Genomic DNA, 19240 nt, shown 5'->3' on the forward strand with positions numbered 1-19240 from the left:
ACTATCTTTTCTCCATGGGTTGCTAGTATCCTCCACTCACACTTGTCTCCCTGGAGTATAGAATAATAATTATGGAGATATGGATATCCAGTGATGTTATATTGAGAACTATCTTTTCTCCATGGGTTGCTAGTATCCTCCACTCACACTTGTCTCCCTGGAGTATAGAATAATAATTATGGAGATATGGATATCCAGTGATGTTATATTGAGAACTATCTTTTCTCCATGGGTTGCTAGTATCCTCCACTCACACTTATCTCCCTGGAGTATAGAATAATAATTATGGAGATATGGATATCTAGTGAGGTTATATTGAGAACTATCTTTTCTCCATGAGTTGCTAGTATCCTCCACTCACACTTGTCTCCCTGGAGTATAGAATAATGATTATGGAGATATGGATATCCAGTGATGTTATATTGAGAACTATCTTTTCTCCATGGGTTGCTAGTATCCTCCACTCACACTTGTCTCCCTGGAGTATAGAATAATAATTATGGAGATATGGATATCCAGTGATGTTATATTAAGAACTATCTTTTCTCCATGGGTTGCTAGTATCCTCCACTCACACTTGTCTCCCTGGAGTATAGAATAATAATTATGGAGATATGGATATCCAGTGATGTTATATTGAGAACTATCTTTTCTCCATGGGTTGCTAGTATCCTCCACTCACACTTATCTCCCTGGAGTATAGAATAATAATTATGGAGATATGGATATCTAGTGAGGTTATATTGAGAACTATCTTTTCTCCATGGGTTGCTAGTATCCTCCACTCACACTTATCTCCCTGGAGTATAGAATAATAATTATAGGAGGTATGGATATCTAGTGAGGTTATATGGAGAACTATCTTTTCTCCATGAGTTGCTAGTATCCTCCACTCACACTTGTCTCCCTGGAGTATAGAATAATAATTATGGAGATATGGATATCCAGTGATGTTATATTGAGAACTATCTTTTCTCCATGAGTTGCTAGTATCCTCCACTCACACTTGTCTCCCTGGAGTATAGAATAATAATTATGGAGATATGGATATCTAGTGAGGTTATATTGAGAACTATCTTTTCTCCATGGGTTGCTAGTATCCTCCACTCACACTTGTCTCCCTGGAGTATAGAATAATAATTATGGAGATAGGGATATCCAGTGATGTTATAATGAGAACTATCTTTTCTCCATGAGTTGCTAGTATCCTCCACTCACACTTATCTCCCTGGAGTATAGAATAATAATTATGGAGATAGGGATATCCAGTGATGTTATATTGACAACTATCTTTTCTCCATGGGTTGCTAGTATCCTCCACTCACACTTATCTCCCTGGAGTATAGAATAATAATTATGGAGATAGGGATATCCAGTGATGTTATATTGACAACTATCTTTTCTCCATGGGTTGCTAGTATCCTCCACTCACACTTATCTCCCTGGAGTATAGAATAATAATTATGGAGATATGGATATCTAGTGAGGTTATATTGAGAACTATCTTTTCTCCATGGGTTGCTAGTATCCTCCACTCACACTTGTCTCCCTGGAGTATAGAATAATAATTATGGAGATATGGATATCTAGTGAGGTTATATTGAGAACTATCTTTTCTCCATGGGTTGCTAGTATCCTCCACTCACACTTGTCTCCCTGGAGTATAGAATAATAATTATGGAGATATGGATATCTAGTGATGTTATATTGAGAACTATCTTTTCTCCATGGGTTGCTAGTATCCTCCACTCACACTTGTCTCCCTGGAGTATAGAATAATAATTATGGAGATATGGATATCTAGTGATGTTATATTGAGAACTATCTTTTCTCCATGGGTTGCAAGTATACTCCACTCACACTTGTCTCCCTGGAGTATAGAATAATAATTATGGAGATATGGATATCTAGTGATGTTATATTGAGAACTATCTTTTCTCCATGGGTTGCTAGGATCCTCCTATTTGATTCCTAGGACTATCAGGTACAACAAAAAGCTAGTATAATTTTGAGATATATTTATAAAGAATATATTTGTTCAAACTTCAGAATGATTATTAATATTAAATGCAGCCTTATGGAATGACTGACGGACATACGGACAGACATTTTGTAGTATAGAGTATCTTTGATACTAAAATTTTACCTTTCTAAATCTTGTATTTTCAACTGATGGAGGTGAAGTGTAGAATGGATGCTGTGGCGAGCTTAGTTTTCCAGAAGTTTCCTAACAAATATAAAAATGAAAACTGATGCCCTTTTCAAATGTAAAAAAGTTACATGTTCTTTCACATAGAATGTCTAGAAATTACTTTGTATTTAACTGCTGGCTAAAAAAAATAGAATAGTTATTTCTTTCATCGTATTATAAACGGCTTTCCGCGGATATAGAATGTACAATTATGAGATTAAAACTAGTTTTTTTTAGCCCCGAGGTGCCGAAGTTTTAATCTTATGATTTTACATTTTTATATTCGTAGAAAGCTGGATATAATACAATGCTAGACATAGTTTTTTCGTATGGATGAGAACCGGTTCCTATCCACCGGATTCGAATGAATACGAGAACATATATTTATAAAGTCATTTAATCTTGCAAAATAACTAGGCTCTATAAAATAAAAAGCTTATTTTGATTTTTAATTGGCAGAGGAAGTACAAAGACATAGCTAAGAAGATTATGAAACTTATGAAACGACAACAAAAATAGTAATATAATTTCGCTTGACCTATAAAAATCTTCACTGAAGGAGAACCGTAACTGAAGTAAATCCTTCGTTAAATTCAGACAGATATATACAGACAAACATCCCTTTACTATTATATTTATCTATATATGGAAACTTACAATAAGGTTATTGATCCTAAAAGTTTAAACTATGTGTCCTAGTGTAGTTCAAATATGCACAATAAACTATGCTCTAATCCCAGGGATTTAAAGGGATAAGACAGCGGATGATAAATTGATGCCCACTCATCCCTAGTGATTATCAACAAAATCTTCCCTTCTTTAGATTAAAATGCTGGTTTAAAAGTTTGGACTTTGCTGTGATTTTAAGTATCCAACTTTATTGAACTAACGAATAAGAGAGCATGCTTATAAAACTTTGGGTACCAGTTTGTTTTACAGTCTAATGTCCCATGCCTCCCTGTGAAATTTTGAAACTTTGTCATATTTCAAAGTAAATGTACAATAAGAAAGAAGAGGAGAATAATCCGCTTGTTGCTGGGTATAGAAAGGATTCAGATATCTGCCTAAATCTTCATATACCTGGAGATATTAGTTTCCTACTGCTGCATCTGCAATGCTAGATGCGTGGACACTACTATCAGGAGTGGTGTACAAGATTATACTTTAGCCGTAAAATAATTACTATACACGGTTTACAGGATACAGGATTATTTTTTTTAGTAGTTTTTCATAGTTTTGACTCTACATTGTATCATCTATCCATCACGGTTTTTATGATATTGAAATTTAAAATGTAAAATAGTGAAACAATTGATAGTTATTTATGAACTTGAAGAGACAAAAATATCTAGGGTAATAAAAAAATAGATTTTGGAATAGTGAGAAAAATGTGAGAGAGAAATAAAGAGAGATAGAGAGAGAGAGAGAGAGAGAGAGAGAGAGAGAGAGAGAGAGAGAGAGAGAGAGAGAGAGAGAGAGAGAGAGAGAGAGAGAAAGAGAGAGAAATAGAGAGAGAGAGAGAAAGAGAGATAGCGAGAGAGGCATGATAAGTTTTACTTTGGTGCTTGAAGGTAAACTTTTCAATAGTTCATTCGGCGACTCGTTCGGGAGTTGTGTTCAAATAAAATTGTAAAACTTTTGTGTACAAAATAGTATAGTTTTCTGATATTAATTAAACAATTGTAAGAATTCTTGAATATAAGTAACAAGTATATATTTCTTTCTGTTTAGAGGAGTATTTGCTATTATTACCTATTATGTATAAACACTATAGTGCATGAATATTTAATTTTGTCTAACAACTAAGCTGAATTATTATATTAACTATTATGTATAAACACTATAGTGCATGAATATTTAATTTTGTCTAACAACCATGCTGAATTCTAATATTAACTATTATATATAAACACTATAGTGCATGAATATTTAATTTTGTCTAACAACCATGCTGAATTCTAATATTAACTATTAAGTATAAACACTATAGTGAATGAATATTTAATTTTGTCTAACAACTATGCTGAATTAGTACATTAACTATTATGTATAAACACTATAGTGCATGAATATTTGATTTTGTCTACCAACTATGCTGAATTATTATATTACCTATTATGTATAAACACTATAGTGCATGAATATTTGATTTTGTGTAACAACTATGCTGAATTATAATATTAACTATTATGTATTGTATAAACACTATAGTGCCTGAATATTTGATTTTGGCTAAACAACTATGCTGAATTATAATATTAACTATTAATAATGTATAAACACTATAGTGCATGAATATTTGATTTTGTGTAACAACTATGCTGAATTATAGATTTTATCCAAACTTTTTTAACATGACTTTTAAAAATAACACACAGCATACATAGGCTTGTAATTTTAATAAAAATAGAGTTTTAATTTAATTCTTTTTAAAATTCTCTAAATGTCAAATCATAATTATATTAATTGATTGCTTACATAAATACACTTTTTATATGTTTTTGTATTCCCTTTGTATACTTTTACAATTGCAAAATTGTAAAAAAAAAATTTAATTGCTTATATAAAAGTAAAAGGATGTCTTAAGTCTTTTTTACATTATGAACTCACTAACCTCTGAAATATTGGGGGAATTGGTGGGGAGACTTTACCCTCACAAGAGAAATCATCCCAAGAAAAATTACCCTCACCTCACCAAAAATATTCTTTCTTTCTAAAACTAAAATTTAAATTGGAGGGGGGTAGGCCAATTTCCACACCTCCCCTCCCACCTCAAGTGTATTAGATGCCTTTAGGGGCATATCCAATAGTTTTTTATATAATGCTAAATATATTTAGTATATAATACTTACGTTGCAGTCTTTGTTTTTGCTTATTAGTTGTATGTTTTTGTAAAAAAGCTAAAAAGTTAATTTCTTACATAAGGTAATACTGAATTGACTTTAGGTAGAAGTTTTTACACTTGGTTTTACAACTTTAAATTCTGAAAATTATCTAAATTTTAAAATCTTTTTTTAGCATCCTTTTTTGTTTATATTCATTTCAATATTCTGTTTTGTTATTGGGGATAAGTTTAAGATAAATTTATCTTTCAGTCCTAGTAAATGAAAATGTGTGACAAGTATCATAAAGGCGGTCAAACCAAAATACTGATATGTTTTCAATACCCCATACAGCTAATATAATATTTTGGCTAAATTATTAGCACTCCAAAAGTTTGAGAGCAAAAATAGTGCTCATTAAAAAGTATATATAGCCACATAGAGACTTTTTACAAACTTTGCAGAAAATGCAACTCTTTTTCTTGGTTATTAATTTACACTTTTATAGGTTAGGTTATATAAATGACATATTTGAACAAAATTGAAAATTCTATTTACAGTCTTTTTTTGTATTTTTGTAACCTTTAAGTTTTAAGAGCAATTTTTTTACATTTCTTTAAATTATTGGTGTTATCACACAAAGAAAACTCTTGGCCTCTGATAACTCCCCCCCCCCCCTCATCTTCTATTTATAATAAATTGAAATAAGGAGGGGAGGTTGTAATCTTTTGATTGTTTGTTTTTACTTTTATCAGGTTAGGTTAGGTTATAGTGGGTACTGAGTAATCCCGCATGGTTAGGACCCCCAACAGGTGTTAGACATAAAGAAGGAAACCTCACGTTTATTTTATGTTAATTAAAATAATACAAAAGGGGGCTCATGTGCTCGCTAGGAAATTTAAGGGAAGGCACTAATATATTCTACTGTGTTTATTAATCAACAGAAATGAATTACCTGATATGTTTTACCACAAGAAGGGCATTGATACAGGGCGCTTGTCTGCATTATATCTCCTTTACTTAACCTAAAGACAGTTTAGTTTTATTCTCTTTCATTAGCTACTAATGGCCACGCCCCTAGATAACTCTTGATGGAAGGGAAAGGGTCGGCATTCTTCTTTACATTTTAGATTTGGGGGATTGGGGGGGGGGGGGATATTTTCCAGAGCTGGATCTTTAAATCATTTTAATGGTGATTTAGATCGGGGTGCATTGAATTTCAGTTAATCACAGCGCGGCATTTTAAAAATGATTTAAAGATCCAGCTCAGGGGTTATTTTTCTCAGGAGGGTGGAGGAGGTATCCTCTGCAAAAATATTTATAAAACCCCTTCTTGGGCCTACAAGCAACTTCACTGTAAAGGAGAACCATATCGGTTTAGCGATTATCAAGATCTTGGGCCACAAAGACAAACATCCTGTTACATTTACATAAGGATTGATTTGTTTTCTTTATTTTATAAAAAAAAACGTATAAGATATAATTTTTTTTAAATAATAGAAAAAAACATTGTTGAAGATTTCAGAATTCTGATTAAAAATATTTTGAAAGTTTTGTTGTCAACACTTTCCAAAAATACAGGTTCTTTCAACAGAAATGTTTTTTTTAAAACTTAATTATGCATAGAAAAAAAACAATTCATACTGGAACATTGATTCTAATGACGATCATACATGATGTTTAAAGCTAAGCTTCCCTATAATTAAGTCTTAAGATGTAAGTATATCCATCCTTTACTTTTATGGATGTTCTTGCTAAATTTAGAATTGCTAATCTTTGGTTTATAGATTTCATAAAAATGTTGAAAGGTCTGTAAAACCTGTACTTTTTATACTCTTATTATTTTCAGGGATCTAAGGGATAAGATAATGAACAATTAATTGATATACATCCACAATAACTCGAACTCTCACCACCGTAAATCAGTGTGTTACCACTGAGCCACGACGCCCCTTAGTTTTAACAGATAAAAATAACAGGTTCATTTTTTATACAAATTCCCAAAAATGTATCTTTGCTCTCAGGGATGCATCCCTATATCCCTGCTTCGCTCTAGACCTTAATTGTATTCTGAGGTTCAGACAACCAACATATCTATATTCAAGTGAAGAGTTTCAATTTTTCTCTTGAACAATTTAACAAACACTCTAATTTAAAACAATTAAACCTACCAAGAGCCTACATGAAAATTACCTACAATGGAGAACCAAATCAGTTAGGGAATTTTCAAAGTCTATGTTAACAGACAGACAAACATCCTACCTTTAATGTAAGGATAGGAAGAGGATATTCACTTTCATCAAAAAGGAAATTACTTTGCTTTTATATTAAATTTTCCACGAAGATTTTATAACATACTAAAAAATTTGAAATTAAAAAAGGTGACAAATTTCTGAAATATTTTGATAAAAGTTAAAATTCTTAAAACTGTAGAAATGAAATTCCTTATAAACTTTTTTTCTGCATTTTAATATAAAATAGCAAAAAATGCAATTATTTGAAATCAGATTAAAAATTCTTTTAAAATACTTTGCATTATTTAAAATGCTTTCCATCACAGTACATATTGAGCACTAAAAACCCCATCCATATATTTTAAAAATAAGGGGTTGAGTAGTTTTTTTCTCGATGCCTAACCCCTGCCGGGCCTACACTTGCATTGTCACAACCTAACCTGACAAAAAAAAACTGAAAAACTGCATCCCCCTTTAATTAAATTTATTTAAAAATAATGGAAAGGGGGGGTCTCGGGGGGGGGGGGGGTTCTGTGCTAAACAAGACAGTTTGAGGGAAACCACTGATTCAACATAACGAAGTACAAAATATTTGTAGCCACTTCATAATTCATTTCTACCTTATTCTTTGTCCAATTTCTGGCATTTTCTCCTGATTATCTGGCAGGTCTGATCTCGGCAGGATTGTGTCCAGATATGTTCCCTAAATAGATAGATACTTTGTTGCTTATATAATTAATACTTCGGTGGATAGATAGATAATTACTAGGTCGATAGATAGATACGTACATATATTTTTTCTTCTTTATCTGTTTTGTCTGATTTTGGCCGGATTGTGTCCATATACGTTCCCTAGAGAGATAGATAGATTGAGAGATAAATTAGAAGTTATATAATATCATTAACCCTTTTGTAGATCAAAATTATTGGTTTGAAAGTTTAGAAACTATTTGTAAAGAATCAATCAATCCTAATTCTGCATTAAAGTTTTTAAGCCTACGAATAAGATAACGTTGTCAGAAAACTTTCAGTTCCAGTTAAATTTGCAGTCCAATGTTCCCTTCCTCCTTCCTTTGGATCCGATGTAAATGAACTAGTGGCTGACCTCTTATATCCAGTTTTCTACAAAATAGCCTAAAACTATCAGGATATGGTAATCTTAATCGGTTCAGTGGTTAGCGATAAGTTTATGTAAATATAGAATATATGTACTGTGGGCTGCAATGAATTGATGTGTAGATAGATAGCAAGATTAAGCATTTTCAATGAGATATTTTGTTTCAAGATTCGAGCATAAAAAACAAAATTAACAAGGATGAAAACATTATAAATGGAAGATCTTAGAAATTATAGAAACAATGAAATTTATGTCTAACATTTTAAGAAGTCCTAATGAATACTTTTTATAAATCTATCAAAAATTACTCAGAGACCAGCTAAATGTGGACAAACATACATTTTAAGACTTAAATATGAGATTGAATATGATGTTATATCCAACAAGATGTTGATTTTTAAAAAGCTAAAAAACATTATTTTTAAAAAAGACACAAACTTTCTAGTTCTTGCTAAATTGTACATAATTGTTACTGAAATCATCATAAAAAGTTAAAAACCGATAAGACCATTTTAACATGCCTATATTTACGATAAAAGCTATCCATTACGCAAGAACGAAATGTAGAAGATCTTCGTTTTTAAAAAGAATCACTGAAGATCTTTTACTAGAATACAAATTGTTCAAGTATTAAATTTTCTACATATTTGTTGATAGTCCAAGAAATAAAATGTACAATATTTACATAAATGTAGCAGAATATCTAGCTTAAGACCTTTCTAACCGCTTGACTGAAATGATTCTCCTTTACATTGAAACTTTCTAAAGGTCTATGGAGGTTTGTAATGATTTTGGGGATGGGTACCTCCACCCTCCCCAGAGAAATCACTAATAGAACCCCCCCCCAAAAAAAAATAATCTAGTTTTAATTTCCAGAAGGGATAATTTTGTTTAACATGATTGGGATAAATTCATAGTTTTACATGACTTTCTATCCATCCAGCAACTTTATCTATCTGTTTCACTGGATTATCTCAATATCCATCTGTCTAATTATTAATCTATCTACTATAAATAGATCTATCTAAATATATATTTATTTATCTATCCATCCAGCAAACTATCTATCTTTCATTCCACTGGAAAGATAGATATCCATCCATCTATCTTCCCATCCCTTTAAAAAATATCTATCTCTCTATATATATATATAGTAACCTATCTGCTTCCTTTCAGTTTTAAAACATTGATCTAACTATCCTGAAATGTGAATATTCTAGGTACAAACCACAAACATAATTTTAAAAAGGATCAGTATTTTAAACAAAAGGTGGTATCTCATACAAGAATGCTTACAAATGGTTAGAAAACATTCAAATTTTAATGTAGGATACATTATAGATAAATGATTTTCTTTTACCGTGTATAGTCCCTCCGTGGCAACGCACCTTAAGGAGCGATTCTTCGTATTTTTCACAGTAGCTTTTCTCCTATTTCTACCACCTGCGGGGGGCTCTAACCCTGCGGGGCCAATTGCCTAACCCTGTGGGACAATCACCTAACCTAACCTAAAATTAACCTATAAAAAGCCATTTTAAAAATACAACAAATCGCCCCTTAAGGGGCGTTGCCACGAAAGGGACTGCTAAAATGTTGAAAATGTTAACAAATAATAAATGATACTAAATCACCAGTTTTATGTATTGAAACCTTGAAAATTTATGCATCTTTTTCAGCTCACACCTTATTCTCATAAATCTAACCCTAGGCAATTTCCTGAGTAATATCCTGGAAATATATAGAGGAGTCTATACCCCCCCCCCTCCCTCCTTCTCTTTACAACACAATTAGGCCGCTAATCTTTCCCATGGTCAAACATTGAAGTAAAAGAATAGAGGGGGCACAGCCGAGTCCCTACAAAAGAGCCGAAATTAATTTGCTAGCAGACTAAAAGGGTCTCCACCACTTGGAACACGTAGTTGTCTGAATTATACATCTATACTTTGTAGGTCAAACTAATAGGTCCTCTCAAATTTTAAACTAATTTCTCATGTTGAATTCTCCTTGGAGGATGGAGGTACACTAAAATTTATATAATCCTTCCCTGGACCTAAAATGAGTTTCACTGTAATAGAGAACCATATCAGTTTTTAAGATCCTATAATATAATCAGAAAGACATCCTGCCACTTTTATATAAAGATATGATATTATCAATGTCGACTACATGGCGTCAAATAAAAGTAGCCATGGATGACATATTAACACTATGTCCTATAAATTTAGTCTTACGTTGATACTTTAACAACACAAATGTTCAAATCAAAATCACAAGTATAAATTCAGTTCTTTATAAAAAGGGGGCTAAATCAATGTTCCAAAATAAATTCAGGAAATTTTACCATTTCCCTCTTTACTAAGACAATTCTTTGCTCAACTCAAGGATCTTAAGGGATAAGACAATGGGTGATAAATTGATATACATCCCCCATGATGATAAACAAGATTACTCCTTCTGTAGATAAAAAAATATTTGTTAAAAAGTTAGAACACTTTCAGTTTGGAACTAACCATGCAAAATTCAATCAAAGTATCCAAAGTTTGTGACCCAACGAACAAGATAAGACGGTTATAAAACTTTGGGTACCAATGTAACTTACCAATGTCTCCTCCCTCCCTGGCTCAACTCCAATATTAAACTCTTTTATTCCACATTTTTAAAATGGCAGAAATTTCTTTGTTTTGTGTTTCATACATCTTAAATCTAATTTTATTTAAATTACATTTTCTAGTTTTTCAAACTTTTGTTCAAGATTAAAAGTTGTCATAAAGCAAGTTATTTTTTTGCGCCCAAAACATGGAATGAATTATATCCATTTGTAGTCTAGAAATTTTCAGTTGGAGTATTTAAATTGAAGCCATCACATCTAAACACATTAAAATTCACAATGTTAGTCACGTGACTAATGAAAATAAATAAGGGGAGGGGAGGCATTTTACATTCTTAGACAAGAGTTGATTAATAAAAAAAAGCCTACAATGATGACATTGGAATATAAAATATGCTTAACCCAAAAGTTTTATAAACTCGTTCTCTGATTATTTGGCTCAAATTTTGGCAAACTTTTATTGCATTGTGATTGCTTGGTACAAACCACCAGTGTCCAAACCTTCTTCCAATGTTTCTAATCTACAGAAGGGGTAATATTGTTTGGTGCCATTTAATTTATCGTCCATTATCTTATACCTTAAGATCCCAAGTTTTCTAAACTTATTAAACTGATGTGAGATAATAACAAAAACTATATGGCAATAACTATATGCTATTTTGGTTTGGCAAAAAAAAACATTTTTGGTATTAGTAGAATTATTCAAACGTTTTTAGCAGTAGCATATGAATACTTTATGATGAGTCAGCATTTTATTTAAAATTAGACTTTCAGACCAAAATCTCAGACTTTATTAACTTTTTTCATCTTTTCTTAAATTTCTCTCCAAGAAACCAAATTCAACAAGTTTTTAAGAAACTTTGCATTTTGAATTTTATAATGTTTCATTTTAATTGAAGATTAATAGTTATATCTATTTGTTTTAAATGTGGTTAAGATGAATTTGTAAATGTTAAAGTGTTAAACTAATCATAATTACAGTCTCTAAAATGTAGCCATAACCTACAATAACCCTTCGGGGGCAAGATGTCGCTTTGGGTTCTAGCCCTCTCCACGCACCTTGAAACTTGCTCCGCGCCTTATTACAATTGCTGTGTACAGCGTCCATTCGCCAATACAATATAATCAATACTGTGGCTGCATGATCTTTGTCTGAGAGTCCTAACTGTGCATGGTAATGAGATTTGCCTGTTTATGGGACTATTATTGCGATTAAAGTCAAGCGCCTTACATATCGCTTCTTTATTGTAAAGTGTAGTTAATACTGTTATAAGTGTATACCATGAGCAATAATTTATCTTTGTAAATCCATAATATCTGACCATCTAATTATGTTATTTTTTAGAATTTATTTTGCGAATTCGCCATTTCTAAAAGTATTTGACAGAATCATCATAATCATATTTTATGTATCTTTCCAAATGATCTATCCATCCAATAATTAAAATAACCCACCTTTGAGAATGTATTTTTAGCATAATGCATAATTGAATCATAATCATATTTGAGGCCCAAAGAGTTAACTTCTTCACTTGTCAGCTTGTTGAAATTGTAGTCTTGACCTAAATAAAACATCTAACTAATTTCCTTTATATTTCTTTTGTGTTGTATTTTGATTTGTTGCGCCCTATCAGATTATAAACTCCATTGATAGGTTTAAAATGTCATAAAAAGCTTCCATAATATTTTTAGAAAAGAGTATTACACTGATTGATAGATTTCAAATTATGAAAAAAATAATGTGAAATGTCCTTACTAAACAATGAATACAATTTCAATACATAACCAAATAACCGTGGGGTTTTAAGTGGATTTTTATGTACTAAAGAGCTAATATACAATCTTTTTACAAAGATATTTGTTTTCAAAATATACTTTCAGTTAAGTCTACCCTAAAAAAAAAACTTTATTGAATAAATAGAAGAGATAAAAAACACTTCAGTATAAATTTGAGAAAGCGGAAAGTGGAAGTATCAGAGGAGAAGTGGTAAAGGAAACCCCTAAAAAAGAGATGGATAATAGACGTATCTTTATGACGTCACACATGATACTTTCCGCTGATCCTATATCTTTGATAAATCAAGCTTATCATAATTCTTTAACAGCAAATTATACGCCTTAGTATACAGAAATAACATCAAAGTCCTTACTCTATCACAAATAGTTGAGAAGAGAAATATTTAAGTTCATCCTGAACGTGACCAAAATTAAATTTTGGTATTCTCACATAACCAAACAAGGACAATAATGTCTATCAGAAGCGAAAAAAGCGAAGCTTCGAACCAGAAAGTAATTTAAACGAACATTAACACTTGTTGATTGTCATATATTAATTAGCTAAATATAAGTTAAAAGTTAAAACAAAATGTATGTAAATGTGTTGCAAATTGCTGAAATACAGAATAATGACATATTAGGACATATTTACATTTATAGGAATTTATTAAAGAAATGCTTCGCTTATAAAAATGTATCTTGATTTCCTAGGAATCAATATTTGGAAAATCAAGTTAATAGTATAATTATTTTGTTTCAAAATTTGTTGTCTATTATGTTTTAAATGGACCCACGGACTTTCAGGTATCGTCTTCATATAAATTTTAAATCTACAGGTCAATTCTAACATTCCTAAATTGTAGAACATAAGGACGGACAGACGGATCAACCCTTATATAAAAAAAAAACTTTAAAAAGTACAGTTTCTATTAAGCTTTACGCAACTTTGTTTAATTTCTAATTTAAACATTTAAACTTCAGCTGTACTGTATGGACAGGTTAAAATTGTACCAAATATAGAATTTAGATAATCAGAGTTGGGTGGTTTCACAGTTCAGGTAGTTTTATAAGCTTAGTGGGTAGGGTTAGGACAGGTATCTTCAGGAATATAACTAGGACAATAAATTTCAATTCATTTTCATTTATGCTGAACAAAATTATACCTCCTGTAGTTTAAAACTATTGGTCAAAAATTTGAAGGACTAGTTTAGAACTAACTAATTACAATTCATTAGAGGTATCCAAAGTTTTTGAGCCAACGAATAAGATATATAGTTATGAAACTTTGGAAACCATTGTAGTTCGATACAGAAATATGAATTGATGCATCCCCAATAATGATTAACAAAATTTTCCCTATGCAGGAAAGTTTTAGGCATTAAACATCATGAATGGTATCTATAAAGCTTTTTAAGAGCCCATAGTAGGTTTAACGCCATATTCTATAACAATCAAAAGAAATTTCTTAATTTTCAAAAAAATTTTAAGAGTTTAATCTTGTGTATGAAAAATTTCTGGTGTTTGTAATTTCAATATTCTAAATAGTGAATTTTGTATTATAAAATTTTGCTGATTTTGGATTCTATAATCTAATGAAAGTTTTAATAATAATATTTATTTTTTGTACTTGAAACAAAGAAGATATAGTACTTTATCTTCTTTGACTTGAAACCAATTATTTAATACTTATATTTGCTATAACTTTTATTAAATGAAAACTTCCAATTTTTAGCATGTACAAAACGGCCTGCTTTATTGCATCAAGATCAATGACAGATCTATATAGGAAATAAATCTCTATATATGAGCTCAAGTTTTCCAAATATTAAGTGTTTAAAACCCATAGTGCTCCAATAATTCATAATAAACTCTCATTGACCAGAACGATATGACCCATTATTTTAATGTATGAAGAATAAATTCTTTTTCTTATTTCATGTTGCTATCTTAATTATATTGAAGTATTAAATTTATATTCATAAAACAGAAAACTTAAATTTATAATATAGAAAATAAAAGAAATCTTAGTTTTAAAATAATTTGATACTAGCAATACGTGGGTAATGTGGTCAGATATTGAACTAAAATTTAACAGTTAACTAAACATTTTAACCCTTTCAGGACGATAATATGAAATAAAAAAAAATTAGGATCCTAAAATATTTTAAAGAAAGAGAGGCAAAATTATAAATTAAACAGGGATAGGACAATGGAAGAAAAAGACTAATTATCCCGCTATTCAATCTAGCTAATAGCGGGATAATCTTAGAACGCCGCCTCTAGTTTAAAATATATATAAATGATTTCAAATCCATATTCCAGTTTACTGTTGTGTTGTCCATAAAACAGCTTGATCTAATTCTCTAAATGATATATCTATCGTCCTATTTATTTAAAGGATCCTTTTTTAGAGGCTGGTGGCTACGCTCCTTGGAGCTCTACGGAATTGAGGGAAAGGAGGTTTTTTTCAGGGTCGATTTATCTTGAAAGGGTGGAAGTATCTTTACTAAAATAGGTATAAATCTTCCAAGGACCTATAAGAAGCTTCGGTTAGCGAGATGTTTTGATAAGACAGGCAAACATCCTGTTACTTTTATAAAAGAATGATAATTTCATGAATGTACTTATATGAACTTGTATAATATTTTCCACAAAAATATTATTATCCTCTTGTCATGTAAAAATATTTTTCTTAGCTGTGCAAAAAAGTGAAATATTAACTTTAAGAAAACAGAAAAAAATATATATTACATTTAAATTAAAATATAATGACAACATCCATAAAAGTACAAATTAAAAACATATAGAGAAAAGAATCTAATAAAAGTGCCATAAAGTTTTAGCTTGTCTGATAGATGTTATCCAAACATAGGGATCTTAAAAGATTTGACAATGGATGATAAATTAATATTTTTAATAAGGTTAAGGTTGCAATTATTTTTTTGGAAAATATTAAACTTAATTAGCTTGAAAAATCAAGATTAGATTAAAGTGCATAAAGACTACGAATGAAATAAACTTGTTATAAAACTTTGAGTACCAGTGTAATTTTCAGTCAAATGTACTCTCCCTTACTGCTTTATCCAAAGCTATTATGCAATTATGAATTTATCATAATCTAAAAGAGTAGCTTTGCTCTCCAAGATAACCTATTAAAAATTGATATGCTGGAGACAAATTTTATAATTTGTGCATCTCTGAGTTCCATAGTTTTCAAGGACCTACAAATCAAAGAACTTTTCCATATATATACTTCAGAACACACATGCACAAACACACACACACACAAACACACACACACACACAAACACATATAAACTACAAACATAAAAATAATTTTCAGGCACACAACTATTCAGGATGGCCGAAAAAATCTAAACTTATGTATTAGAAGCAGAAGGGGGATGGCGGTAGGTTTCATTACCCCTCATGGCAAAATTAAGGGTACATGTAAAACCCCCTTGATTGTAACCCCCACTACACCCCCTACACCCACACCCACTACTCATCGGGATAGTGAAAAAATTACCAATTAAAGGAGGCTTGATTAATGACTTTCGAGTATGTTGATTATTTATTACATCCGTCTTGCTGTCTGTATTACAACCCCCTCAATAAGCTCAAACCATACATCACAGTCTTTTTGTAAACCATCCTGAATAGAAAAACACTGAAAGACAGCCACACATGAAACCAGGGAGGAAGGGGACATTAGACAGTAAATAACACTGGTACCAACCTCGAATTTGTTGTCTAAAAAATTGTCTTAAATTTTATTGATTGGTTTCAAACCAGAAGTGACAAAACTATCAACCAGTAAATTAAACTACAGATAGAGTAGTTTTGTTTGTCATCATTGGGTCTGTATATCAATTTATCGTCCATTGTCCTATCCCTTAAGATCCCTGCACAAAATTCTCTCACACATACATTCACACACGCACACTCACACACACACACGCACTCACACATACACAAACACACACACACACACACATACACAAACACACACCATCAGCAATCAAGTCAATTCAAAACAAAATAAAATAAGAAGTTTGACATAAATTTCTGCAATAGAATGGGGGATTATATTTTCTTGTCAAGAGAGCAACTACAAATTGCATAGTAAGGATATGGCAACTAAAAAAAAAATATAGAGCCAAATAATGGTTGGCGGTTTCCCTCAAAGTAGCAATTTGTGCATAGAAAACATCACTTCCCTCCATATCTAGTTTAAAATAAAGTGAAATAAGTTTGAATTTTCTTCAGGCCTGATTAGATTAGGTTATATTAAGTACAGGGTAGGATCTCAGGGTTGGGGTCACCCGAAGGGGCTTATCATTAAAAAAACTAACTCCTCCACTTTATTTTCGATTAATTTCAAATAAAAAATAAAAGCTTAAAGCAATGTATGAAATCATACATTGCAATTTAAATTCGTTTTTTTAACAGAATTTGTAAACTTTACTACAGATGCATTCTATGAAATTAATTATGGCCAAAAGTACTTAATATAAATATTGGATTGAATATTAAATATTGTATAACAATGTTAAGAAAATTTCTTTATAATTCTTTTCTATTTATATGTCAAGTACCATTAGCCATTACCATTTGTATTTTTAGTTTTTCTATAATTACATTTAAAGTTACATTTTAAATACCAATGCATAGAATGTTAAACCATGTTTAAATGAAGCCTTCAGTAAATATACTGCTGTAACTGCTGAAAGACTGCCACAAGTAGACCTCAAACTTGAAGCATCAATTAAAGAATTCAAAAAGACTAGTGCCTTGGTAGGTCAGAACCCCTCCCCTACTTTTTTGAAATAAATTGTATATAGGGGAGGGGGATAGTGTTACTAGGCACCTAATAATCAAAACAATTTCATAATTATTAATTCTTGGTTCGTCCGAAAAATAGGACCACTCTAATAGAGTAGTCCAGTTCCCCAACCAAAACCAACATACAAAAGCTAGTGAAGGCTAAAATGATCAGAAGGCGTTGTAGCTAGAGAGACACTTCTCCGTCATGCAAGATTGTTAGCCCATCTGTAGTTGTATTCAGTTTAACTCCCCAATAAAAGTCAAATCAAGAACTTTATCTCAGGACAAAACTCCCCCTTCTCTGATTTTCATTTTTTCTTTTTTTTCTATTCTATGTTTATTTACAAATAAAAATAAATATAAAACTATTTTTTTTATTGATCTATGTATACATTCTAAAAGAAAAATTCTTGGCTTCTTATATAAAAAAAAATATACTTTCATAACCCCATACTTATATAAGGTCTTATTGATGTGTACTAATTGAATAAAAAATGATGCTTACCATTTATTACATTTTCTCTGATTATGGTCACCCAACTGTCCCTGAAAAGAAAAGTATAATTAAAAGAAAAAATAACTTTGTGTTTATTATGATGTATGTTGTGAAATTAAGCAATAATTTTACCAACAATATATTTGATTTAAGAAATAAACATTCTAAACAATTTTTACTTCATAGAATTTAGTTGTGGCTTGAATAAGTCTGAGGTATTCGACGTATATCAGAATAATTTTTATATATTCTCAAAAAAGCATAGATAAAGCTGAAAGCAAGGGATAAGTATATATTTTCCTATTATAAGAAATAAAAATATGCTTTGAAATGTGTTTTTTTCCGATTTTCTTGAGAAGCAGGATTTGTCTTCGTTTTTTATTTTATTCTATTTTAAAGTAACACTAACCTAAGAAAGTAACTCTCTCTAATATATTTTTATGACAAACACATAAAATGAATTTAAAAATTTTATTATTCTTATAACATACAAAGGACAGCACTTCCAAAAAAAGTACAAAGTTAAGACACACAAAAACATCGCAATTTTTTATAGCAGCTGAAAAGTCTAGCAAGGAAGACGAACTTACCCCAGATTATTTAACAGCTGCGCTACTATCAATATGTATTGGATATATTGAATTATTCATATAAACCCAAAACTGACCACTACAGACTCTATTCATAACAAAATCCCCTCTTTAAAACAGCAAAAATCATTTTTTAGAAAAAGCAACAAATTATTTCTTAAAAACAGTCTTTATCTGATATAATCAGATATCTAAGTTTAGTTTTAATGACAGAACAAGGACGAGAATATATAGAGTTTAGATTAATTGTTCATATTTTCACACGAAATCAAAAAAAAATGTGTCGATTAAATGTTATATTTTCAACTTTATTTGCAACTTTAATTTATTTCAATGTAACTAGAAACAAAACGTTTTCTCATTCGTTAGTTTAAAAGCTTTTATGTAATCTTGAATGGGTTAGAATAGCATTGTGCAAACTTTAATCTACAAAAGGGGTGATTTTGTTTTTCATTAATTGGGGTTGTAAATTAATTTGTCATTCTATGTCTCATTCCTTATTATAATTTTTATGTATTTTTTCCTTTATTTTTTTCATAAGACTAAAATATTAGGAAATACATTTGTTGATTTATAAGA

The 19240-nt window shown here is 30.7% G+C and overlaps 1 protein-coding gene across 2 annotated transcripts in view; it reads right to left on the minus strand.

Moving 5' to 3' along the window:
* The window catches only part of tok (tolloid-like protein 1 tolkin), a 118394-nt gene that overhangs the window by 44051 nt on the left and 55103 nt on the right, over positions 1-19240 (minus strand). The window contains exons 21-26 of one of the 2 annotated variants that reach the window (XM_080152366.1): positions 18081-18121; positions 12428-12534; positions 8037-8099; positions 7868-7950; positions 5969-6038; positions 2147-2227 (exon numbers count right to left, since the gene is read on the minus strand). In XM_080152366.1, coding sequence (XP_080008492.1) covers positions 2147-2227; positions 5969-6038; positions 7868-7950; positions 8037-8099; positions 12428-12534; positions 18081-18121 — 445 coding nt within the window. The remainder of the gene's footprint in view (positions 1-2146; positions 2228-5968; positions 6039-7867; positions 7951-8036; positions 8100-12427; positions 12535-18080; positions 18122-19240) is intronic. The other variant, XM_080152367.1, reaches the window with a different exon arrangement.

The sequence above is a fragment of the Acartia tonsa genome, chromosome 3, assembly GCF_053477335.1.
Source record: "Acartia tonsa isolate MP-2025a chromosome 3, ASM5347733v1, whole genome shotgun sequence".
Classification (NCBI taxonomy): domain Eukaryota; kingdom Metazoa; phylum Arthropoda; class Copepoda; order Calanoida; family Acartiidae; genus Acartia; species Acartia tonsa.